At 42.6% G+C, this 27,041-nt stretch overlaps 1 protein-coding gene across 1 annotated transcript in view; it reads left to right on the top strand.

Annotated features, from left to right (window-relative positions):
- Window positions 1-27,041, top strand: part of ADGRL3 (adhesion G protein-coupled receptor L3) — a 271,134-nt gene that overhangs the window by 76,799 nt on the left and 167,294 nt on the right. Inside the window, exons 3-4 of the mRNA XM_035902812.1 lie at window positions 18,820-18,834; window positions 20,618-21,418. Of these exons, the coding sequence (XP_035758705.1) occupies window positions 18,820-18,834; window positions 20,618-21,418 (816 nt within the window). The remainder of the gene's footprint in view (window positions 1-18,819; window positions 18,835-20,617; window positions 21,419-27,041) is intronic.

Here is a 27,041-nt window from a genome sequence, read left to right as displayed (position 1 = left end):
CAGTGGACATTGCGTACTGCCTGCGCTATTCCTGGCTGCTCAGGCGGCTGAGTAATTGTAAAAAGATGAGTGAGAGAAATAGCAAGCTTGGCAGGTAAACCTCACGAGTGAAATAATAGATAAAAACAATAATCTTCTTCCATTTAGTGTGAAGTCATCGTTGTCTAGAATTTTTGGACACATATTCTCTTTTTATCCAGAAGAGCTAATCCTTGACTGTTTCACTGCTAATGCAACAATATTTACAAATCCTATCTCTATTTACTTGGGGTGGAATTTTACAAAATTTATTGATGTTAGGATTTCATTGTCTTTAAGCAAAATTGACTGAATAAAATAATAAAAAGCCTATTGATTGCAGGCCTGTGCATCTTTGATGGTAAGCACCGAAGATGTAAGGTCTTCCAAACTTCTCACAGTAAATTGCTTTTAAAGAATTGGAATTATATCAGCTGGAAGACATAGAAATACAGTAACCAAATGGGATCTGATTGTCATTTGTCTGTGTCCCACCATTTCTTTCACATCCTTTTGGGTTCCCTGCAAAACACTGAACTCACCGATACTGATGATCCTTCTTCAAGGGATGCCATGGCTTGCCATACAGCATCCTAGGAGAAGGCGAGCTCTCCATGCTTATGGAGTTCACTTGGACCAGTTGCATCTAGATATTTTATATTTCAGTTGGAAGTGTTGCAATGTAAGATGTAGGTAGGATGAGACATGCAGGGTTTTTCATCATTTCTGTTTTGCTCTTGTAAAACTCCTTGTGTTGGATTTCTGTTGTCTGGAAGGAAACAGAGTCTTGGCCTTACAACATGACGTTGCTGCTGCAGACTGCATTTCTATTTCATAGGTACGAGATCTCCCTCTCCATTCCTGGAGTAAAGTAATGTCTGCTGGACATTACTTTTAGAAAAACTGATAGATGTACTCAACAGTCTTCCTATTTAAATTATTTTGGTGATAGTGTGTCTCTTTCCACTCCTCTTCCCCCTTCTCTCTTTAAAATGTCCAGTACAGGACTTTGCTTGACATGAACTGAAGGGGTTTTTTACAGACTGTTGGATATCCCACCCATCTTTCCCATATCCAACTCTTAATATGTTGAATTAGTCTCAGACAAGTTGAAAACTTTCTCTGTTCCTCCTTTGTTTGCCCTAAGACTGCAGGGTAGTAGCCTATGATGGTACTTTTTGCTTACAGTTCCTGAATATGTGTGATGCTAGGAGTTGTTAACTTTTTAGTCTTAACAAAGCTTCATTCATACACGTGTTTGCTTAAATGCACACATATGGAAAAAAAGAGACTGTTTTTAAAGAATTTTCAAGCGCTTCAAAATTACTTTTTTAAAAACTAAGATTTTTCTCTATTTTCCTTTAAAATGTGCACTGAAAGCTGCTGAACAGTGATTCTTACATTCTTTGTGTGGAAACTGTTCTGTACAAGAGACCTCATGTGTAGCAGTGTTGAAAATCTAATCAGGAATGCTTCATGGAGCTGCAAAATCATTGCTGGATAAAACATTTTAACAGGGAAGCGAAGCTGTAATTGCCAGAGAAGGTCATGATTGCAAATGCTGTGTTGACTGGGTGTGACTTGGATGAATCCTGATGGTCCAGAAGGAAACCCAGTTATGCCCTAACCTGTTGGCCACTGTTTTCTGTCTCAGTTCTCCTTTTGTGAAACATAGTCATTATGTGGCTAAAGGTTGGAAGACAAAGCAGAAATTCTGATTAGAGTCAACAAGCTCAGCATTCTGCACACTCAGGTCCCTGGCGTGATGATATTGTGTACAGCAGTGCCGTTTTCCACTATCGACTTTGTGAACAGGAGCCTTCCCTGACCTGCTCTATAAATAAAGTCCACGTTGCATGCAAAGCCCAAAGTCCCCTTTAGATTTATTAACAAAGGAAGCAACAAAAAATAGCGTGCTGAGACGCTCCTAGGGCTCCTCCCCAAGGACTGCACTGTTCAGAGCTGAAGTCCTCTCTGCACACCAAGTGCTCTCCATTTATCCTCTGTGCCAGCGTGGGTAGCAAGATGTGCTTTGCAGAGCTGCTTAACCCTTTCCTGGAAGGAACTGTATCTTATACTGTCTCTTGGGGGGGAGCGGGTGTTTCCTTTCATCTCTGTCCTCACAGCATGCATCCACTAAATGACTTTTTGTATATTCTGATAGGCAGAATCCTGCTGTTATAGTAGGGAAATTCAGAGTCGAAGGTCCTGTGACTCCCAAGCCACTATGCACATGCCACACGTCATTGCATTAAGCCACCCTTGCAGTCATGGCCAGGTAGAGCTGAGAATGTAACAGAGGGCCTAACTGGCTGCATCCCACTGGCACCTGGCTATCTTGACATTTATTTCCTGAAGTGCCTAAACATCTCATTTTATTCTGCCCTGTTGTGAATGCTACCCTACATGGTCTCACAGTGATCCTGAACTCCAGCTCTTGCTGTCATGTTTTCCACTTTCTTATGGTTCTGGTCTGTGTTTTTTTGAAGTGATCCTTGGCCTTTTGTGGCATTGCCAGGAAAGAAAACAGTAAGGCTTGTATCCAGAGCTACTGCAAAGTGGTGCAGCTCTGGTGGTGGATATTAAGCATGTATCCTTTCCCATGACCAGGCTGGCATCCAGCAGTGTAGCGTAGCTCTACAGCATGCGTGTACGTGCAAAGCCACTTCCAGTTTGACGTCACCTTGCAACATAAGAGACTCTTGCTGTGCAGACATCAGGAATGGGGGAGAAGGAGCATCAGTCAGAGTACCAGGTGCTTTGATGCTCTGTTGTTAGATACGGGAAGGATGGTGGCACCCTTGGACCATTTGCCAAAGGGGCTGTGGCTCCAACACCATATTGTTTACCTGTGTTCCGTCCCCATCAAGCAGCATCCCCATTCCCAGCTACCTCAGACCTCATTCACAATGGGTCATCAGTGGTGACCATGCTGGTGGCATCCCTTCAGCTTTGGCTGCTGGAGATGATGGCTGTCACCTCCTCGGCCATCCCTGCTTCTGGGATGGGCACTGCCAGCAGGTTCATGCACAGACATCTGCCCTGACAACAGGCTGCTGGGGGGAGCCAATTCTGAGACTTTGCCAGCATCATGGTGGGTTGAAGTACATCCAGAAGGCAATTGGCACTTTGTCCAGGGCTCAGACCATGGCCTTTCCTCTTGGGAGCTCACTTATGTAAAACAGGAGCAGATGTGTTGTGCTCCAGCTTTAATCTCCTGGTGGCTTTCCAAAGTGCAGCCTATTCTCGGAGTTTAACCCTGTAATGGCTGAGGCCAGGCCCAGCTCTCAGAGGAAGAGAAACAGGCTTTTGACGAGCTGAGGAAGACAGAGGAGCATTTCTTCTAGGCTTTTCCCTCTCCTGCTGCTCAACAAATCTAACTGCAGAGTCGGGTCTATAGGGAGGCTGTCACTAGGAGGTGCTTGGCCAGTTGGCAGGCCAACACCTGAAAACGATGCTGTAAGATAACAAACCTTCTCAATTCCTTAGAGTAGGTCTCCCTGTGACCAGACATTCCCCACTCTCAGCTAGACTCTGCTGACAGCAGATGACAGGCATCCAGGCAAGTATCAAGACTGAGAGAAAATAGCTCTGAGTTCATTGAAAAGACATCAATGTCCAAATCTGACCACTGGATCCTCTCTCCTGAGAAAATGTGATCCACAGGAGTTCACAACATTGAACCTGTGGGACCAGAGGAACAGAAAAATTGTCTTGTATACCTGCTTGGTGTGTCTTTAAAGGGAGGCCACCATGCTGTGATCTCCCAATCACCCTTAAAAAAGACCTGGGCAAGGTGTCCTTGCCAGGCTGCACACAGCACACTGGAAGGATGCCGACAGCTGCATTTGCAGTCATCATCCCCCAAGGAAAGCATCTGTGTTCACTCCTTATGCTTGCAGGTTTTCATATTTGATTTTGGACTATGGTTAAAGCTCTGGAATCCAGATTTGGCACTGTTTCCCAGCTCTGCCATGGCTTCCTCGAGCGCCCTTGTGCGAAGCAGGTAATATTTTCCTGCCACCATTCCCAAATGGGAATCTTAATCAATCTTTAATTAATCCTGACTATTTTGTTTGTTTAGCTTGCAAGCTATTGGGAGAGCAGTCTTTTCTCACATTAGCAGTAGACCGCTGCCTATTTCTGCTCTGGCCCTGGGATATTGCTATAGGATAAGTACCATCAAAAATAACAGGATGTTTCCTTGCCCGGTATCTTTGCTGTCGTGGCAATCACACCCATGATAGAAATGCTGTCATTGGCTTTTTGATCCACAATTTTGACTAAGTTTTGAATCCCAACATGTATAACAGGAAGATTTGGAGAAGCAGTTTCTCAACATCTGTGAGGCTTGTGTTTAAAATAGGATTAAGAGAAACAAAATAAGGTATATCCATGAAAAAGCCAGCTTTCTTCATGGCAAGCCCAATTTTTAGGCATATTTTACATTTCATATAGTTTTGTATTATTTTTCTAACTTTGAGCAAGTATAAACAAAATGCTTTCTATTTCTGAAGGCCTTTGCTTAAGGGAATCAGCTTGACAAGTTAAGAATATGTATATAGTTTTAAAATTAGTATTTTTTTTTCCTGTGAATGTGAGTTGTGAAGTGATTGTTTCATCCCTTCCTTTAGGAAAATGAGCCTTGTTCTTTTCAGTTGATATTTTCTCTCTATATTTGGTTGTGATGCAGTCAGAGATGACCGGAATTATAAGCAGTGAAATAAATTTTCTGAGAAGAACTTAAAATTGCAATTCCAATCCAAAGTGGCATGTGGCTTTGGATGGAAATTACAGATAATTTTACAATACCTATTTAGGTGTTGTTTTTTTTTTTTTTAAACTTACATATAGTTCTCTTACAGCCCCCCCTCCCCCCAACATGTAGAGATAATAAGAGATTTTAATGGGCTCTTGCTATTTATACTGTGGATGCCTTCTTCTGGCTCCGCTCACACTTCAGGAAGGAATGAGACGTGTTTAGCAAATGGAGGTTTATTGTGGGACATCCAGATCTCTGAAGAGCTTTGACGTACTAGACTTGTCATCTCAGTTTTTCATTGAACATATTTCTCCTGTCCTTGCGTTCATGCACGGCTATGCATATGTCAAACATAGTTTCATTTTGCTTAATTCACTACAGATTGTGCCATGAGCACCTGGTCCAGTTTTCTTCTGACTTCATTGCATGACTTGGAGCAAAATGTAAAATCCCTGGCTTTTTTCCCTTTTGTCATCCTGAAAACCAGAGTAATAATATTCCTAGAGAGACTGTGAACTGAGAATTGCTGTAAGCTAATGGACAGTGAATTAAATACCTGGCCAGCTGTGCCAGGTCACCGATTCTTGCTCTGCTATGGTTTCAGGGTGTTGGCATTTGTGTTGGCTTCCTTGCCTCTAAAACAGCGCTATTACTTGCTCAGGTGCGGTTTGGGGGGAGTAGCTGTGTAATACCTGCCCTTTGAATTGAGCAAAGTGTCCAGAAGCCATGAGTCAAAGGTATGTTTTGCAAACTGTCAGAGAGGTCCACTAAAAGATCTGGAAGCCAGCAAAGTGGGCTGCTTCCAGCTTGCATTTCTTGCCCATTGGCCACAATAAGAGCAACACTGTACCCTTGCCCAGAAGGTTTCCCGTGGCTTAAAACCAGAGGCATCTGCTGGGGTTATGAACTGCATAGCAGCTCAGCTCAGCAGCAGGGGTTCCTGTAAATTGATCAGATCTGTCTTTACCTATAGATTTCGCAGCTGTTGTGAGGAATGCTGTCTTTGCTGCACAGCTGTGGGAGTGAGAGCAACAGAAATGCTGGCTGGAAGAGATGTGTGGTCACATAGGAGAGGACAAGAAAGCATGGGCTCTTCTGGATGTGCTTTCACGCAAGAAGGATTGGGGATTTTTTCAGGGATGAGGATGCCTTTTCTTTGCTCTGATGCGCCCTAAAAATGCCATGTGAAGTGGCAATTCTGTGCTTGTTTTGTATTCCTTTCCCATGGTGTGTTTCAAGGGCATGTGTTCTGCTGGTTGAAATAGTGAATCGCAAAAAAGATCCTAGTCCATGAGCTGGACCAGCCTGGACGCTGCAGCCCAGCGGTGGGCTCCTTTGCTGGGAGCCTGGCCCGGGGTCATCAAAAGCTCTCTGCCCACCAAAGGGCAGGATGGCCCTGCTGCTGCTTCCTCCGCCTCCTCCTCCCCCAACCCCATGTCAGCTGTTTCTCCCAGCTGCCTGCGAGCATGCAGCGCTGGAGCTGTCCCATCCATCTACCTCTTCTCCTTCCCCCACTGGAGTGTGACACCAGAACAGGCAGCACCAGCTGCCAGGAGCCCCCAGCAACCCCTCCTTTAGCTTTCAGAGATGGGCAGTCTCTCAGTCAAAGTAATACGTACACTTCCATCCTTTCTCCATGTCTCAGGTCACACATAGAATTTGCTATTATTAAGAACATTGGTGTGGAACCAAGATATGGGCCATCATTCTGAAACTGTTGAGTACCTGCTTTCTTTAAATCAGAGCCCTTTTTAAAAAATAAGTTGGTCTTCTGCTAATTTAGGCTAATGTCTTTAGAGCTAGAGATCAGGCCTTCCACCTCAGTCAACCCAGGTACAGCTGTCATGGGGACTTTCTTCTTCTTTCTTCTGTTTCGTGCATTAGCTCAATTAGAACATAGGAATGCACTGGAGGTTGTTCAAATTTTTGTAGAAGTATGCATTTGTGAAATATCATGCTACACAAGCAGCAGGGTGGGCTACTCACAACCTCTCAGTCAAGGCACTGCTCTTGCCTTCAAGCTATGATGGAGATGTACAACATCCTAGGCTTTAATAAGCCTGTTGGGGCCAAATACTTGATTAAACTTTTGTTGGGTTGTGCCTAAGGATGATCTGAATTTTATAATGTGCTCTCTCTGCCAGGAACGCGTGTTGTTATCATATTGGTGTATTGCTGGTCATCAGAAACCACTGCCTCTCTCTGAGAGGTGAATGTGGAAAAAGCAGGCTGGACTAGCAATGACCTGTGGTGGCTACTAGTTGAGATGTATGTTGTTGGGTGATCTCTAGGTTGTGTTTCCGTATGAATCTTAATGGTAATGTTTCTCAAACTGTTTCACATCAAATTCTAGCCTGGTGCGGTCTCTTCTCACCAGCTAAGGCTAATTGTCCTTATTTTTGGTCCAGCTCTCCTCAGAAGCCCTTCCCTCCCACCTTCAAGGTTATTTAGTAATTTGGTGGGAAGCTGAATCTTCAAAAGCCTCTCCCAGGAGATTCTGTAAGCTATGCTTTTGTTGTTCGTGAGCTCAGCCATGGCACACTCCCATCATATCTGTTAGATGAGGCCTCCTGAATGCAGAAGAGAACGGCACGCGATGAAAGGAAAGGGCTAAGTCCTCTGTGCTATATTGGCATGGGCCCATCGATGTCCCTCTGTGAACCTCTGGCAACATGACCATTTGATTCTTGCTGGTTTGCCTCATCTAAATTGTCCCAAGAGAGATTTCAAGAGAGAGAGCGTTTATGTGAAGTAGGCATAGCCTTGGCATCTGGCTCTGTCCCCTAGACCCCTCAGGGTCCCTCTTAGTCCTATTTTCAGATTACTAAAAGCTAGACTGAAAACTGAACCTCGCCCTTAATTCTTTTTCCATTTTGACTTTAGCAAGATAAATAAGTGTTATTTTACATAAAAACTAAGCCTTAGCAAAATAGATTTATTGTAGATTGTAGTAGATTTATTGAATTACCTCATAGCAAAATGTGTGTTTCATTGTCACTTTTTTTTTATGCACTTAATCCCTTGGCATATTAAAATTTAGTTGGGTTCTCAACATGTTTTTGTCATCTTGACAGTCAAGGTTAGGATTTTTTTTTTTTTTTTTTTAATCTATTGATGCCATGGGAAAAATGCTGCATTGGCTATGAAATAGAGAGGGCACCACACACTGACCGCTCCAATAACGTGCACCAGTAAATAATTGTGCAAGAGCTCAAGGATCCTAATTTTTGAATATATAATATATTAGAAGTTAAGCTGTTGCAAAAGCGCACAAACGACTTCTCTGAACCTTCATAAATTCTTATGCTTTAAATTAGAAATAAAATAGTCTCTTTTTCATTAATAGCAAAAATGATAGGTCTTAGCGGTGCCTAATATTCAGTTCATTGCAAATAGTACCAAATTTCTGTGTATTCACCGCATATATTTTATTGCTGTAATTTGTGGTTCTCCCAAGCAGAATAATATTTTTACTTCACTGAATATACCAGTGCAAGTTAAAGGTCTCAGATGTATTCTTTAAAGTGACAGTTCATTCCAGCTAGGTCCCTGCTTTATATCAGTACTTATTCATTAAAAAATAAGTATAAAATATAATGTCATCCTTCTTAGTCCCAGATTCAAACAGTGGGGAGCCAAATCCTGAAACTCATAAAGTGCTCTCTGTTCACACTTGGGCCCAGAGCATGCATTTGTTGCAAGCTGCTCTCCCTTAAGGTGTTTACCTGCGTGCTTGGTTAAGTAAATACAACCCAGTGCCAACCTGTCAGGGGTCTGCCTGTGCAGCAGCCTCAGCTGGTGGAAGGTGGGCTTGCCACAGCCTTGCCGAGAGCACCGCAGGCTCTCCTGGTTTTGTTTCTGCTCCTTGGTCAGCTCTGCAAATACGTGATGGTTTTCTGTGCTGTTTGGTAGGTAGTGATTAATGAGTTCTTGGTGTGGTGGGGAGATGCTTGTACACAGCAGAGAGAGATTTGCTCAGCAGGGGGTTGAGGACACCCTAAATGTTCAGCAGAATCAGCACATCTAAAGTTACCTTCTGGTCCATACCTCTCGAGGAGGCAACCATGCCTATCTGTTGCACTGCATAGATGTGCACACAGTTTCTCCCATCTCCCCAGCACATCTGGAGCATGAACTTGGGAAAAGGCTTGGGGGCCTTTCAAAATTTGGCAGGGCATGATCTCCTCTGAAACATCTGCCTCTCAGCTGCGATTTTGTTGACTCTGAGTACTGAAAGACGGAGCTAAAGAGAAGATGAAGACTCCTAAGCAGTTTTTTGCAATACTTGCTTTAGCAGGTTGTAGATGGGATGTGAATGTCAGACTACTGCAGAATCCTTTCTTTAGAGTGTTTTGGGAATGTGCCTCGAAGTGTAAGCTATGCCAGTACCTTTGCATTACACACGTGAGCGTATGTGCATGTGACACATGTTAATTATTTAAATCTTAAAATGTTGGAAGTCACCCCTCTGCATATGAGTGCACATATGCGCGCGCACACACACACAGAGCACACTTGCGTTAATTACTTAAACCTGAAAATGCTAGAAGTAATGCCTTGATTCTTTTTTTCTTCTTCTTTTTTTAAATAGCAGAAGTTGTTAAAATTTGCACCAGATTGTAAAATCTTGTTCCAAAGGACTAGTTCCCAAAGAAGTCTAATGACTCTTTCCACTGCTCTTCACTCACTCTCCAAAGTGGGTTGAGGTAAAATCCCACCTCTCCAGCTACTTTGTATGTGTTCTCCCAATTCAGAGAGGAGAAAGCAAATGTGTTAGTTTGTTGTTTGGCTTTTCTGGTTTTGATGGGCATTTTGCCACAGCATCCAGTTGGAAACACTTAAGTATTACGGGGAGAGGCGATTGATGCAAAATCCTTCCTTACCATTTTCTCAATAGCTAAAGAGAAGCAGTGTTTTACCTACCAAAGTGTTATTAAAGGAAACAGCCATAGCAGCCGGTGTCAGCAATATGCCTTGCAATCAAATAAGAAATATGGTAGATACTCCAAGACATGAGATAACTGCCAAGGCTTATTGCAGAGCAAAGAGCTTTTCAAAAAAATGTTTTCTCTGAAGAGCATCAGATTTCACTCACTTCTCACAGCACAGACATGCTTTGGCAATCATGATTAGCCTCATTTGGGCCTGTGGAATCCATTATTTTATAGCTAGTCTCATAGCTGGCAGGATGACAAACAGTTTATTCCTCTTTGGAGGGAAATCGGACCAAAAAGACACAGAGCTTTAATTCAGCATTCCCCCACCTAAGACATTTTTCCCTTCCCACTTATTGCTGAAGGCAAGACACCTAATGTTTGCCTTGATGGCTTTGTCAGGCTCTTGACATCCCAAATTTATCTCATGCTTGGATGAGGACAAATCTTTAATGAACTTCAAGCTTTTGTTCCTTTTAAAGACAGGCAAGGAGGGTTTACAATTCATCTGGTAAGGAAGATATAAAGAGCTATGCAAATAATAATTATTCTTAATTAGCTACATTTGCCTAGTTGCCAGGTGATCTTTCTGTGTGTTTGACATCCAGGGAGGAGGAAGAAGTGGGGTGGTTATCCGGGTCTGATTACCAAACCCGGTTACACATGGGCTGAATAACCAAGATTAAGACATAGGCTCAAACTTGCTTACAAGAGCTCTCTGGGGTTAGATTTTACCAGGCAAGGTTATTTCCCAAACAGCTGGTTTGTTGTGTGGTTTTTAACCATTAGTTAGTCTGTTTCTCCATGCCCTGTCTCTGAGCACTCCTGGGCTGAGCTGGCAGCACTGGGATTTAGATGTAACGTAGGTTCCTGCCTGGAAAGCCAAACTCAACAGCCCTGGAGGATCAAGCTCTGCTGCCAGCATCCCTTGGTCCACCTCTAAGTGCACAGAAGCCTTTTTTGATGGAGGGGAGCAGCATCTTGGTACTCATTTGGTGTGCAGACATTTTCCAGAGGGGCATCATTAAATAAATGTTCTTGGAAAATACTCAGCTAGCTATCTTTTTTTTGTTGTTGTTTTTTTGGTTTTAGACCTGGAGCTGGAAGTAATGCACAGTAATGCCTCTTTCCCCTTTTATAAAGGAGCTCACAGCCTTGGATGAGGTTTAATTCATGCCTCAATTGGAGGGACTGGATCTCCACATCTCGCTTGAACTAGCCGCAGGGCTGTGTTGCAAAAGGCTGGTGGGTGCTCAGCTCTTTGTCAGCAGCAGGAGCCAGCAACAGAAAAATGCTGCTGAGGGTCATCCCTGCAGTCCTTACCTCCCTTTCTGGATCTACATTTTCACATTTTTCTTTTTTTTTTTTTTCTTTCTCTCTTGCTCTCTCTCTCTTTCTTCTTTTTTTATTATGGGAGAATGATGTCCAGGTGGCTGATTCTGCTGTAATTTAATGGCAGCTCACTCATCTGCTGTTGTGCTGGAAACAATAAGAGGCCAACTGCCAAGGAAAGTTTGGCTGAATGACTTGTAGCCGTAATTGAATTTCACACAGTACTTGCACGGTTCTTTTTTCCCTCTCATGCTAACTCATCTTGCTGCTTCTTTTTAATTGACAAATTTAAGAGGAAAATTCTGGTGCACAACAAGTTGAGAGGGTTGCAGTGATTTAAGAAGTTACTACTTGTTTTTGTATAAACTGGTGACAACAGGGGGATGTGCTACTGGCCATAGGGTGACAGGGAAAGTCTGCCTGGCTCGTTTTTCTTCTTCTGATGGTGGTGAGCAGTGGCCAGTGCTCTGACAAACAGTTTGACTGGCATAAACAACCTTTTTGTTTCCCAAATTCAGGAATAAATTGGTTTTTCAGGTTGCTTTACCTCTGGAATGGTGCTCTAAATATGAAATTTCATCTACAGAAGAGATTTATACACATTAAAAAGTCAGATACATCTTCTGAAGATGCACGTTGAATATAACAGTACTTGCTGCTTCTTTTTTTTTCCAGTGCAGTATATTTCAGCACTCATTATACCTTAAGTGAATTATCTTTACCTGAGAAAAAAATATTTACCTCTTGGAATAATACATTTAGAAGTGCAGCACAATCACATTCAGTATCTGCTGAAGCTGATGAAGTGTCTGCTTCTTCAGAGAAGCCAGTCACTGTGACTGCCATCTGGAATAATAACAAGAAGAGAGAGGCAAAGAAAGAATAGAAATTATTCACAGAATATCGGGAAATCTGAATGTTTGCAAAACTGTTGAGAACCATCTTGCTGATCTCTGCTCTGCACAGCAGCGTCAGCTGTTGCAGGGCCAGGCATGTAGCAGGGATTTTACTGCTTAAGCCCAATACTTAGAATTCCAAAGTTTCATTGGCTTTCTGCAGTACTGATGTTTTTTCCCCCTTAACAAAATATATAAAGGCATAATTTTTTGTGTGCTTTGGTACCTAAAATTCAGAGATGAGGTCATAATATTTAAGCTCCTAGAAAATTGGCCTCGAGGGGACAGTGCCATGGAAAAGCATTTGTTATTCCTTGGTTTTGGGGGAGAGTCCATGTGAGGGCTCAGGCCTCTGATGCATGTCATTTATTATACAAATGTTTAACAAAAAGATGGCTTCCTCCAAAAATAACCTGAAGTTTGATCTATAATACACAAGGCAATTTTGTAGGAAACCATAACTTTTTTCATCTCACAGAAACCTCTAGTGGACAAGAGTTAATGTATATTAATGGTTTCCTGGGTCCTGATGACTGTAAGTTACACTGACGGGTGTTTTAACGTTATTAATCCTTAGTATTATTTTAGTGAACATCTATTAAATTTAGTTATTATGTATTAAAAAGCAGACTGAAAGCACTGACATTTTAAGGAAGCCCAAATTAATGGTTTGAAAGGTTTCACAAATTTATCAGATGAATGGAAATCTAAGGGAAAAAAAAGATCCACTTATGAAAAACGACAGCTTTGATTTCTGCAAATCCATAGATACCATATTTAAGGATCTAATTTAGGTTGTGGTTCATGAAAGCGTTTATGGATTATTGACATTTCCAATCTCCGAACTTCACAGAAAAGTTAATTAGGAGGCGATAATTTTGGGAATGTGTTACATGAAGCCATTGTAATGCAACGTACTTGAAGAGCACCTTCGTTCGCTGATGCCTGGTTATTATATGAAAAATGTAATTTGAAAACAGAGCAAGTGAGATTATTCCTTCTGTTTATTAAATAAAGGATTAGCACTTCATTTGCTGTAAAATGCAAGCATTTCTCCAGTGCAATAAATCCAGATTTTTTTCCTCCCAGCCTTATGGGAGGGAGTATAATGTGCACATGCAGATATGTACAGTCAAGAAGAGGGAAGTACTCTTTTTACTGAAACCTTAAATTTTCTTGGAAACGCAATGTTACAGACTAAGTGGGTCCCACCATTATAATCATTTAAAGCTAAACAAACTTTAAAACTTAGCTTGCAGAATAGTTTTCATCTGGTGAAGAACTGCAATGGAGAGGCTTGAAGTTGCATGTGGTTCTTTCATAACAGAAATTGACAGTCACAAGAAAGTTAATTCATGGCAATATAATTGATAAGAATAATTTCTTCATTCCTCTGGCTGGAGAATGAAAGTCTGAGTGCTTTACATTCAAGTGTCAGGTTGTTCTTGGACTGCAAAGCCAGGTAATATTAATGGGGTCTGTTCCCCATTTAGATGCATGTATGCACTTGCCGTTGCCACAAGAGAAGATCCCCCAGGGAAAGCAGCGACAGGGCACAAAGTGCAATCTGTTATGTGTTTATTTATTGTACCTTGCCAAAGGAAGCTGACATTGTTCTTGCTCTGCAAATGAAGGGAAATTATTTCTAGAAAATCTGTCATGTTGATGGCAAAAAAAAAAAAAAAAAAATCAGAGTAAAGTGGGATTAGGTAGCAAAAATGGGAAAATAGCAATAGTATATATTTGCAAAGTAGTCTTAGAAAACCTAATTCTTCTATTTTCTGTGCTTGCTCCTGAGCCAAGACTCAAGAGGGCTTCCCCATTGCACGTTAAAACTTCTCACATTAAAAGCTCGTAAAATGAGTGCTTCACTGGCGCTAAGGGGACTGGAGCTAAATTGTGGCTTGGGGGCAGTTTGATATGGAGGATGGGGACAGAGGCGGGTCACTGTGTCTTCAGTAGCGAGGACAGTTGCAATAAAGGGACTGAGACCAAAGACCACTGTATTGCTGTTGCTTTTCCTTTGCCCAGAGGCAAATGTCATCCGACCTTCTGCTGGCTACAGCTTGCTGCAGTGGTACCCCAGGCTTTCCTAGAAGGAGCAGTTGGATGAGAAAAATGGTGGCATGTACTTTGGTTTGTGTCTGTGCTGCATGGAATGAGCGCTGAGCTTGGCTTTGTGGTCTCTTTTGTCATTTTAATTATGTGTCAGGAGAAGAAAACGTAGGAGAGATGCGTACTTCTGCAGTGTTTTGAACTTCAGGTTGCCAAAACAGCTTGTACCATATAAATGCTGAGTTAGCTGTCTAACTGTTCTGGCAAACTGCATGTGGAGGGTTGAGTGTGTTTTAAGTACAGATTAATAAAAGAAGAGTATTTTCATATTTTCATTCCCTGGGTTTAGATATATTTGTTTTAGATGGGCTGCTGCAGAGTTCAGCTTGCCTCCAACTGTGCTTTCCCACTGGGATCTGTCTTCATGCCACCTGCGCTTCCTAATGGTAGAGCACCATGGGTTTTAAAAGTGTACCAGTGTGGTCCTCTTCAGCCTCGCTGGCTCAGTGCTAGGATGGGGAACCAGAGGGACAAGCGAGAAGCTGATGACCTTCCTGCAGCATCTGTGCCCCCCTGTCATGTTGCCTCTGATCTGTCAACTGCTGCATTTCCTCAGGGACCTCAACAACTTCCTTAAATTTTAGATGTTGGGAAGAGAAATTGCTCAGGACCTCGTGTGCCCTGTTAGTATTAGCGTGACTGGGAATACATGCTACCCAATGGCAGATTTGCTTACAGCCTAGAGGATGGTGTTTCTCTAGCACTGACTATGGGGGCCCTGTTGGCAATAAGCCGCCGCACTGGATGTGCTGTGAATCAGATGCCGCCCTCGCCTGTATATTGCCTACTTGCCTAGACTACTGCTCTCTATTGTGATAGCTAAAAGGAAGTCTGACAGCGACATGTGCTTTGGTGCCCTGAATTTTGAACACACCTCTTGTTTACTTTAACCTTCTTTTAGCAGAGGAACTGCACCCACTTCAAAAAAGAAAAGCACCTTCATCTCCAAGCAGGTTCTGCATGGGCACGCTTTAGGGTGCCCTGCTAGGTTAGCAGCTTCCCACAAATGGTGTGTGTGTGTTGGGGAGAAACACATAAATTGGGAGAGCTCTCTGTGGGTGCTATAGGGAAGCCCACAAGTCAAAGGTTGATAGAGTTGTGGGTGCTTTGCTGGTGGCCGAGGAGCTTGGGGTCTAGGGATTAGACAAAGGAAGAAAAGGCTGTACATCCCAGACCATCATCATATGAGGAGCCCTGCTGCAAGGCACCTGTCAGACTTTGTTTTTTCAGACTATGTCTGATAGAATCATAGAATCAGTAAGGTTGGAAAAGACCTCTAAGATCATCAGGTCCAACCATCAACCCAACACCACCATGCCTGCTAAACCATGTCCCGAAGTGCCACATCTACACATTTTTTTAATACCTCCAGGGATGCTGACACCACCACCTCTCTGGGCAACCTGTTCCAATGCTTGACCACTCAGTACAGAATTTTTTTCCTAATACCCAATCCAAACCTCCCCTGACGCAACTTGAGGCCATTTCCTCTCATCCTAAGAGTCTCAGCATGGCTGAGACGCTGCATCTTGTGCCACTAAGATCAGCCTCAAAAACCTCTTTTCTCAGTCCTTCTGTTTTGTCATTAACTATGTGTTTAACACTGAGTGTCTATATATTAAATCAGTTTGACCTGTGAAGGACAGGAGCAGGGAGTGGATATCACCTATTCTGCTATTAAACATCTGTCCTGAAAAAAGCCAGCTGGCCAAGCGGAGGGCATAACTTTTTTACTTACTTTTGCAATTGCCTTTTGACTTTCCCCCTACTCAAATCGTCTTTTTCCAGGAGTTTTGTGCTCCTGTTGTGGGTTTGAAGCAGCGCCAGGGAGAGAGCTCTCTACAGGACTCTGCCACTGCATGCTTGTGCCTTAAATAGTTGAGTGCAACTCAACGTGGTGGTAAGAAAATGAGCAGTTAATGTTGTTCGAGTGTTAATTGTGCCAGAAATTAAGAGTGTATTTTCAGAGCCTCAACCCAGCAGTACTAAGAGCATTTAATTAATTTGTTTGTGCGATTTATCTGAATGGGTGGCAGGAATCTGCCTGATCGCTCAGCTCCCAGGCGCAGCAGGGGCAGACTGTAGCAGCCGATGATCGCACATCAGTCTCATTTTTTCTTCTGTCTGAAGAAATGGAAAAAATCAGGGTACGTGGAAAGTCTTGTTTGTAACTCCCCTCAGACCTGGCAAGTGGTTCTTGATTTCCTTTGTGCCTCTGGCACCGTTGAAGCCAATGGCACTGGCCTGCAACCGGCATAGGAAATCAAGATGAAATATCCTTGTTCTGCTCCAGTGCAGCAATAGCAGGAGCAGAAGACCTCACTGTAAGAGAAATAACTGTGTATGCGTGCTTTTTCTGTAGGTGCCTGTGGGAAGGTAAGGTGCCTCCTGTGCTATAAGCAGTATTTAAATTCTAGGGACTGGCACAGGCATTGCAGAGATGTAAAATTGTCTGTAATTGGGAAAAAAAAATTAAAATTCTTCCAGTACTTTATGAAGACATTTTTGCAGTGCTATGTTGCATAATTGAAGGGATAATCATACCCTAATTAGACCCTTCCTTTTAACGTTGCTCAATGAGCTAAATCCTCCAAGCTTCCCAAGCAACCTATTCGAATAATATGACGTCCCAATATAAGCTGAGTAATTATTGAAATTCAAAAGCATTAAGTCTTAAATCAGCAGGAGGCAAATACATATTTGGGATACATACAATGGAAAGCACCATGCAGGAGGTCACCAAAACACATACTATGTCTGGAATTATAAGAGAGCTGGATATGGCACTGACCGCTAATAACACATATGAGCTATTCAGGATAAGGGTAATCAGTGCTTCAGGTCACTCAGCTCAGCTGGTTGTGAATATATTATCTTCTGCAGAAGCTTCTCTCTTCCTGCTTTACAACATCACACTGTTGTTTGAGTGCATTACAAAAGCTTTTGCTCATTTGGAAACATAAATTACTACCTTCTATGCTGCCAGAGGTACAGTATACCACCAGCCAGAAGAATCAGTGTGAAGCCATACATTTGGGGATCTGTCATGTTGCTTTCTTGCTTTTGCCAGGGACATTTAATGTTTTTCTGAATACTTTACTTAACTGTGGCCAGCCACAGCCTGGGATGGGGAGAGCAATTGCTGTGCAGGTTTCTCCAGTTTCTGGGTCTGGTGCCGTTTAATCCTGCTGGTTCTTTCCCTTGCAAAACCAGGTGCTTGCACTGAAATGCATCGTCTCTGCTCCCTAGAGCCCTGACAGCCATGTGGTAAAAACATTTGCCTTTAACCTTAGCCTGTTATAAGGTGGAAAGGAGCCTGAATCAAAGCCTAGGTAAAAAAGGCTGTTTTAAGTTTGGAAACACTCATTTGGGGAGCTGTAGTTGGCTCTGGATGTACACCTCCCTGCAAAGTGCAGATCCACACGTCTAGCCAATGCATTTGCAGTCTTGCCCTGAAATCGTTCTTCCATTGAGCCTGAAGTTTCCCATCCAAGTGAATGAGACTTTTGAATGCAAAGGGGTTTGCAGTCCCAGCACTGGAGGACAGTCACTTGGCAAGTGTCTCGGTCTGGAAGGGGCTGGATGAACTCTGGGCAAGCAAAAACAAAGCGTGTGTGCATACCTTTGCATTCCTGTCTTGCTTCTCTGAACAGAGATCTCTCAGCTGTCAAAACCATACTCTTTTGCTGGCAAGTTCTCACTTCTCCCTCAGTGATATTTTATGGGGCCTGTCTTCTCCTACACCTTCGGGGAAGAGGCCCCTCAGAACCAGCAACCCCCAGGGCTGGGGTTGCAGAAGAAGTTTGGGGGCCCCACCACGCTGGAAGAAGAAGGGGTCTGTGTCACAACTACAGGGGGCTTTTGGATGAGGGCCCTCAAGGCCTCTTGCAGGAGGTTGTTAGCTATAGAAACTGGTACTGAGAGTTTAGCAATTATTAAGTGCACTGCCTTTATTTATTCTGACTGCAAGGGGCTTTGTCAGAAGGGGCACAGCCTCTCCAGCAGAATTATTATGCATGGTGAATAATTCACATTAAAATATCCAGCAAGGTCTGGGGATGGGCTTTTTAGATAGTGCTTAGATATTTCTAACTCATTAACACTGTAAGTCTTTGGGATCTCATAAATCATAGAAGTATTACAATATTTTAAATGTTTTTTTCCAAGTCCTACTAAAGCTTGTTTCCCTGAGACACAGGACAGGACTCTGCGAACATCCACCAATGGACTTCATTTGACTCCTAAGTTCTCGGTTCATGTCATAAGGGGATATTCTCCTGCTTAAAGTTGGGATCTCTGTTTTACAGGGTTTTGGCAAAAATATATGAAGATGTATATTCCATAAAGTTTCTCCCTGGAGTTTTTATTCTATACATAAATCTGTATCAGTCACATTTCAGTGTCTGGGTATTTCATTTTGCTCTGTGAAACTAGTCCAAGGCTGCTGCTGACGAGGTATCACAAATAGTTCAGGGGGCATGGTATGTCCCAAGTGTTGGGTTTGGTTTTTTTTTTTCCTTCTTAAAGATTTTTGTAAAGTTAAAATTTATTTGTGTTTTGTTCATCTTATCTGCATATTATCCAGTGTATATCAGAGGAAAGGCTTTATATATATATATATATATGAAATGTTCACATACTGAAGTAAATTAATGAAGCTTCCTTTTCATATGAAAGAGGTAAAGAAAAGTACCTGGCCAATACAGTACCATTAATCTATTCTCTTTTCTCCTTTCTCTCTTTACCTCTCTCTCTACAATAGAAGTGGAACAAAAAGGTAATTAAATACCTTCAAATTATATATATATTTTACTTATGTATAGGCTAAGTTATTTAACAGTTTAACGTTTTAGTTGAAATACTTTGTCATTAATTCTCACTACTTTTTTGTTGAAGTTTATTTAGTATCTCTGCTGCTCAACTTCACCAGATAACTCATTTTTGCTGAAAAGTTTTTACCAGTGCCACTTTTTTTTCATAAAATTTCTATTCTAAGGTTTAGATAATTCACTCTTCTCCTGCCCCAAAGAATTTGTAAAGTGTGCATACATATGTATGTGCCTAAGTATACCTAATCATGCCATAAAAGCCTCTTGGAAACGGCACTCCTTTATCAACAACACTGGGTGGTTACTTAGATTCCAATAGAGCAATATACTTTTACACCAGTTACTAAATCTGATTTTCTTCCTGTCTCGCTCTCCAGTGGATATTACCAATTTCTGCATTTCCAAAACTAATTGGTTATGCTCCAAGCAGGGAGGGTGAACGCGGGATCCCGCCTGCCAGCCTCGCGCTACCAGAAGTGTGTGGTGGGATACCTCTTCACGCCTCCCTGCTGCCCATCCCATCGTCGTGGTTATTGTACTACTCATTCTCAATGGAGATCAACATTACAAATAACCAACAAACATTTTCCCCCTGAAGTGTGTGCAGCACCTCCAGGTCAGGAGGGTGCTACTGGGGATGACAAGGGCCGAGTGAGCCAGTTTTGCTCCGGAGCATGCCTCCTTTTGTCTCCCCATCCAGCTGGCTGGCCTTTTGACGTTGGTGTTCCCATGATGCCAAGGTCAGCTGGGCGCCGTCCGAGCCTCCTCCTGGGTGCTGGGCATGCCCTGGCCCCTCTCAGCCCCCCCCGAAGTCTGAGCAGCAAAGCACCCCGGTTAGTCAAACCGCTCCTCTGTGCTCCTCTCATGTAACAATAGAAGGTATATGTTTTTAAGTTTGAATTACTACTATATTTAACAGGACATTTTTTAACTGATTAAAATCTAGACCTTGGGTTCCTCTCCAGTGAACTTTATTCTTTTCCTTCCTTCTTTCCTTTTTTCCTTCCTTCCTTCCTTGTCTTTTCCTTTCAGCATCCATACATCATTCGTTTTTAATTGTGTGGACTGCATGTTTCATGTGTCCCGTAGCAGCTTTGAAAGTCTCATTTCTAGTTATACTACAGATCTGTAGATGGGTGTTCCCCCCTGTTCCCTTTGCTTTAAATGCTCTTCTAAGTTGCTAAGGGATTCGCCTCTGCGTTGCTACTGGTACCCTTTAAATATGTAATATCGCTTGGGCTGTAAGGATGGGAATTTCTTTCTCTTATTTCCATTTCTAGGCCACTCTTCTGTGGGCTGTTGAAATAAATATGTGGATCAATTCCCCAGGAGTTTACCCCTTCACCCATTAGGTACAGATTCACTGCAGAATATAATCTGGAAATACAAACCCAGAAATCCTTTGGGGGCACATATTCATTTCAGAGTTTACAAAGGCAAGCGGTCCAAGTAAGTACACCTGTAAAAATAGATTTGAAAAGCAATAAGAAAATGAGCCACAGTTGACAGAAAAAGCAGGGGAAAAAAAATCAGTTTAGTGGAGCAAATCTTGTTCTAGAGATATGGCCATTCGGAAGGCTAGTCTCCAGCTACAAAGAATTACTCTTGGGTTTCCTCTGATCTCAAGTGTCCTCTGCTCCAGAACTAGAAGCTCTTGAGATGTTCGGGCCAACCACCCTGGATTGTCATTAACTTTGTTTTTTTGTTTTAAATTCTTTCCCCCTCTGTCAGTTTTTCTTTGCCCTGGACTGCTGAAAGGAGTATACCAGAGTGAACACTTATTCGAATCTGACCACCAGTCCGGTGCCTGGTGCAAGGACCCTCTGCAGGCATCCGACAAGATCTACTACATGCCCTGGACACCGTATCGGACGGACACGCTGACGGAGTACTCCTCCAAGGATGACTTCATTGCCGGAAGGCCAACCACGACCTACAAGCTCCCGCACCGGGTAGACGGCACAGGGTTCGTGGTATACGATGGGGCTTTGTTCTTCAACAAGGAACGAACCAGGAACATAGTCAAGTTTGACTTGCGGACAAGGATAAAAAGCGGGGAGGCTATTATAGCTAATGCGAATTACCATGACACCTCTCCCTACCGCTGGGGGGGCAAGTCTGATATAGACCTGGCTGTGGATGAGAACGGGCTGTGGGTAATCTATGCAACAGAACAAAATAATGGCAAAATAGTCATTAGCCAGTTAAACCCTTACACATTAAGGATTGAAGGGACGTGGGATACTGCCTATGACAAGAGGTCAGCTTCTAACGCCTTCATGATCTGTGGGATTTTATACGTGGTGAAGTCTGTGTATGAAGATGACGACAATGAAGCCACAGGGAATAAAATAGACTACATATATAACACTGACCAAAGCAAGGATAGCATGGTGGATGTGCCCTTCCCAAACTCCTACCAGTACATTGCTGCTGTGGATTATAATCCCCGGGACAACCTCCTTTACGTGTGGAACAATTATCACGTCGTGAAATATTCCTTGGATTTTGGCCCACTGGACAGCAGAGCAGGTAAGGGTTTTAATACCAAGCCAAAATCCGAATCGGGCTTTCTGTTTTTCTTGCAGATACGATGTAAAATTAACATACTCCTGTCTTACTGATCTGCCTGTGTTTCTGTAAATTAAGCCCCACCACAAGACCTATGATAGATATTCTGACATTAATATGTGCACAGTATTTTTTTTTAATCTTAGTTTGAAATGAAATGGAGAAAGGAGTGTACTACCCGTAACTAACCTGAAACAGTCTCCAAATGTCTACGGCCTTGTCCGCATCACAGGGATCTCACAGAATGGCAAGGGTTGGAAGGGACCTCAGGAGATCATCTAGTCCAACCCCACTGCTAAAGCAGGTTCACCCAGAGCAGGTTGCACAGGACATCATCCAGGCGGGCTTTGAATATCTCCAAAGAAGGAGACTCCACAACCCCCCTGGGCAGCCTGTTCCAGTTCTCTGTTTCTCCTTAATTGAGTTTTCCTCCGTACACCAGATATCTTCCTTTCTGCAAGAATTTTGGCAAAACAAAGCATGGGAGGTACTGTTGCTGCAAACAGCTGGGGGAAAACTGCCAGCCAGTTTAAATGACTTCATTCCATTAAGATGGGGGAGTTTGGGCTGTTTAGGGAAGCCGCTGCTAATTGCATACGTGAGCATGCACCCACAAGTGTGTGTCTTGAGTCAGGCAGGGAATCGACAACAAAATCCTCCAGATTGTTGGCTTCTTTTCTTTAAAGGTGCCTCTTTTTTTTTTTTTTTTTTTTTTTAAAGCCTTTCATGACTTACTGTGCCTTATTATACTTTCTCTAAGAGAGGAGTGTCTGGTCCCCAGAGGATTCCCAGCTTTTCCACCTTTTTTCCTGTTAGAAATTATGCCAGTAATTACTTAGTTGGGTTATATTCACTTAACTTTACCAAGTTCTTCATCATTTTGCAAGTATTATGTTCACAGTTGCCATTTTATTAGTAACATGACTTAGCCTAGATTGTGGTCAAACTCACTGGACAGTGCAAGAATTTCCAAACAGCCTTTGCTCAGTCATGTTTAAATGGCCACTGCTGCGCGCAGTGTAGTCATAGCTACCAGGTAGTTCCTCTGCGGTGGACTCTGTATGTCAGAAGGGCTGAAAAAGTAAGAGGAAAGGCAGAATTAGTATAGTATAGTAAACTATTTGATTCCTAACATACCTATTCCCAAAACATTCTTTTTTGTTAAGGAGAAACTTGGAAGTGGATGAGTAGATTCAGGTCTTCAGATTGCGTAAGAGAAGTGGAGAGGATTCTGTTGCTGAGCTTTTCTTTTTCTTTTCCTGTGTGCAGCACATTATCCATATAAAATATGGATCAGGAGATGCTGAAAGAAACTGTGGATATGAAAATCTGGGGAAGGGTGGAATAAAAGTAGTAAAATGGCAGTGAATTTCTCATTTTTATACAAAAATGTAAGGAAGAGGAAAAGGAAATCTTGAGGAGGCAGATGAACAAAACCTAGTGACTGTTACGAGAGAAGCAGGGATGTTTTCAATGGTGTTGACCTCTGCAAGATTTCAGATGAACAAAAAATGAAGTAATACTTCTCACTCTCCCAACTTAATGATGAGCATGTACTTTCTGAGTGGTGGAGTGAAGCAGAGCAATTTGTGAGCTATTGGTTATCCCCGAGGAGTGAAAATCAATTGCATCCCTTCTATTTCACAGAGTTTCTCTCCTTTCCAGTGAGTTATTTCCAGTATTACAGCAGACTCTCTGCTGCCGCTTTTTCACGTGGTGACCATTGTCAGTAATAGCATCTTTAATAAAAAAAAGCTATAATCAGCGAAAACCACAGATTTTGTTCTTTCCTATAAAAAAGGAAATTATTCCTGCCTTTTTCCCAGTCTAAGCTGGTAAGACGGGAGAGCAGGTGAAAATCTTGCAGAGGGCTGAAAGTCTGTGAAGTGCAAGGATTTGATCTGTCCTTGCATCACTCTGGTTTGAAGCCCCTTTAATTTCACTCATGTTTGGATGAGAATTTAAAATCCTCCAGTGCCTCAGATGGAAAGCTGAAGGAATTTTTGGCTTTAGGTGATGGAAACGAGAGGGTTAAGCTGGCGTCAGGGAATCTGGTGAGCCTTCTCTAACGTTCCTTTCAAGCAATTTTTGATAGCTTTGTAATGTGGGCACAAAGCTCAATTTTACATGAGTTTCTCTTCTCTGAAAATTGCCATGATTTCCTTTTTGGCAGAAATGCATAAGGATCCCATTACCTCACTATTTTGCACATTTAGAGGACTTTTGAGAGGACTGCTCTGACAGCAAGTGAAATTCTCGATGAGGCAGCTCAAATAGGCCAAGGCATTTCAAAGTGAAGAAAAATACCTTTGCCGAGGGAGTTTACTGCTCCGTTACCTGCACAGCCTGATTAGCGGGAACATCATTTTACAAGTCAGTCAAACAGAAGCACTGATTTTGAATTGAATAGGTGAGCAAACACTTGCCTGACACCAGGGTTTTTTTGCAGAGAAGAGCGAGGAGACCAGGTCTGCATGAGTCTTTTACTTCCAAGTTCAGTGCAACACATTTTCTGGTTAGCGCCAAATTTCATGCTGCATTGCTTTATATGTAATACTAAATATATGGCTGGCTTAAACCCAGCTCCTCCACCAAAGAGCAGAACAGGAGCCGATGGAAAGCAGAAGACCCGGGATATTTTTATTTGATTATTTAGTTATTTTTTTACAGAATTGATTGTGGATATGAGTTTCCCCTCTTCTCTTCCAAAATCACCAGTGTTTGTGTGTTTAGAGCAAGGCAATGTTCAATGCAGCCATTTTCCATGGGGTTACAGTTTGAGTAGCAAAATATGTAAACAATATCTGCTTAATTAGAAAATAAAAGAAAGATTGTAAAATTGATGGGTCAAACAAATGGGTTGTTAAAAAACAATTAAGGGTGAAGTTTTAGGAGAAGAGCCCTTAAAACCAAAAATTGATCGTAACAAGAAAAGTGATATATTTAGCTACCTAAATAGCCAGAAACATATTTGAAGTCTCTGGTATCATACATTTCAAGGATATTTAAAATAAAAAACAGGTGCTAGGAGCTCCAGTTCACTTAGAATCAAACATTTTCAGTCTGTTCCCAAATCGTGCAGGGAAAATGAGAGGAGGCAGGCGTCGCTTAGCATATAGGAAAGGCAGGGACCACATCCTCTCACTCTTCACAGTGATCAAATATTTTCTGTGAGTTTTAATTAAAGGTCTGTTTGTGCCTGTAGGTTTGGTACATATTTGAGATCTTCACTGTCGCAGAGCTTCTCTCACCCGCTGTTTGAAAAAATGGGCTTTTACTCCTCAGAGTAAATGAGTGTCAAACCCAGAAGTTTCTGTGCTCAGCTTCTGTAGCAGCTGAAGGTACCAGGGAAGACAAAATATTCTGAAGTCTTAAGTGAGGCACAAAGCTGGATTCAGCTGATCTAGAAGCAATTCAGAGCTCTTGATTGAATTAAAAGCAATTGTTCATTTTTCTCAGAAGTGGGAAAAGCTGCATTTTAAGGATTTGCCCTGGTCTTTTTTTTTTTTTTTTTCCCTTTTGTCTGGGGTTGTTTTCAGTTATCCCTGAAGCAGTTTTGAAAGCAAACGCTCCTCAGTGCCTGCAAATCCCAGGGAACCTGTCATTAATATCTACCTTCAAGAAGTGAACTTGAGAATACCAAAAGCCTTTGAAGCATATTTTCTTTGAGCTGTTTGGCCTTTAAATGAGTTTTTTGGAGGATGATTTTCCATAAATGCTCCTGAGCTTTTGGGTTATTTCTGTGTAGCTGCTTTTCAATTTGCTAATTTGAAGTGATAGTGAGAATAGCTCTGCCACTTTAGCAGCATTTTCCATAGCATTCTTCAAGAAGTTGAACCCAGAAAGGTATTCAGGTTGTTATTTTTTTTATGTGCCCCAGTAGGCATGTGCAGAGAGGGAAGCGAAAGACTCTATCAACAGAATGAAAAATTTTCTGCAACCTAATCAGTTTTAATATTCACTAGAGTTACCTGTTTTAATCATCACCCACTTGCGATACAGTCTGCGTAAACAAATTCAAGAAAATATCAACAAATCCTCCTCTCCAAAAAGGTAAAGTGCTCCCATCCCGCTTCCCGGCGCCGTGCTGCATACAAACACAGGGCTCCTGGCTTTGCATCTCTGCACCTCCCCGGGCAGTGACGGCTCCTGGCTGGGAACCGGCAGGGGGAGGGTCCCTGGGCGGCAGGGAGACCAGAAGAAGAAAGTTTTCTCTTTTAAATGCCTGAGGTGCCCCACGCCAGCGCTGGCAGCTCTCTTACAGGGGCTCCGGGTATGCTGGCTGAGCACTTAGACCAGGGTAGGGACTGGAGCCTGTCCTGTAGTTCAGCAGTGAAGAACTCCAGCGAAGGACTCAAACCAGGATGAGGATCCTTCTGTGTTGTCTGGGACTTGGATGTCCTGGCAGCCATTCCCAGTGATGTGGGAAATACAGATCTACTTTCAGGAGATGTTTTGTTCCTCCCTTTTAAATTAGTCTAGGACACCCAGGCATTACAATGTGGGGTGTTTAATAGATGTATGAAGTTAATAAATAAATATGTCCAATACATAAGGAAGACAGTGATATGATACAGGACTTCTAATGCAGCCTCATTGTGCTTAAGCGGCTTCCCTACATTGCATATTAACACTGCGGACTGCCAGTCCAGTAATCAAATGTGATATGAGGCTTCCTTCCATACCTGTGATATTTTAAAAAACTCAGAGGGTGCATGTCAGACTTTTATCCTTCACATTTTGTTAAATATTTGGGGATGCTCTCTTGACATGTGATTGCAACCATTTATTCAGTAAGAGTGGTTGGTTGGTGGTGTTGTTTTTTTTTCCTAAGGCAGTTTTACAATGCAGATAAGGTGAACCCTCTGTCCTTATAATATGCTAATTAAGTGCATTTGTGTCTTGGGTAAAAGATGTGGCAGTACAGTGATGAATAAGAACTTTAAACACATATGACACCTCGTTAAAATGTAATTTTCACATCATAAGTCTGAGGCCTTTCCTTTGACAGCTGAGTAATGTGGATAGTGGGCAGAGGATCTTGAACGTTTCAAAGCTGTCACGTGCTAATAGGTAGCTGAAAGCGGCTTCCTGCGCTGCTCGCCTTCAGCGCCCTACATCCTGGCCTGGGAAATGCATTGAAAGGGCTGCTGCATCTTAAAACCCACTTGTGCACAGGATATGAATTGCCATCGCTTCCAGATCCCATTGTGATAAGCCACGCTTAGTAGCTCTGAAGTTGAATTCAGGCTGCATTTTAAAAGGCCAGCAGAGCCTTTCTGATGAGCAGCTTCTCCTGGCGGACAGAGGCCATTTTTAGGGAGCTGCTGAGTGTTTAATTGCACCTTCTCCTGTGTTTTTATTTTCCAGTTGTTTTCCTCCCATCTAGGAGCATCCCTAGCTCTCTGGCTCCTGTTCCTCTTCGTTGCTTACAGTGACAGCTGCTGGTTGCACAGTATTGCTGGAGGTTTTCAGGGAGATCAGCGCTTGCTTTCAGCAGCCTCTGCTAAACATGTATCGTGACTGGGGCCCTGGCTTTTATCCTCTAATATTTGCCCATATATGCGTGCCCCATTTATTCTAT

Source organism: Egretta garzetta, unplaced genomic scaffold (genome assembly GCF_000687185.1).
Source record: "Egretta garzetta isolate BGI_Z169 unplaced genomic scaffold, ASM68718v1 scaffold89, whole genome shotgun sequence".
Lineage (NCBI taxonomy): Eukaryota > Metazoa > Chordata > Aves > Pelecaniformes > Ardeidae > Egretta > Egretta garzetta.
The sequence above is the reverse complement of the archived record's forward strand: the minus strand, read 5'-3'. Positions and strand labels throughout refer to the sequence as shown.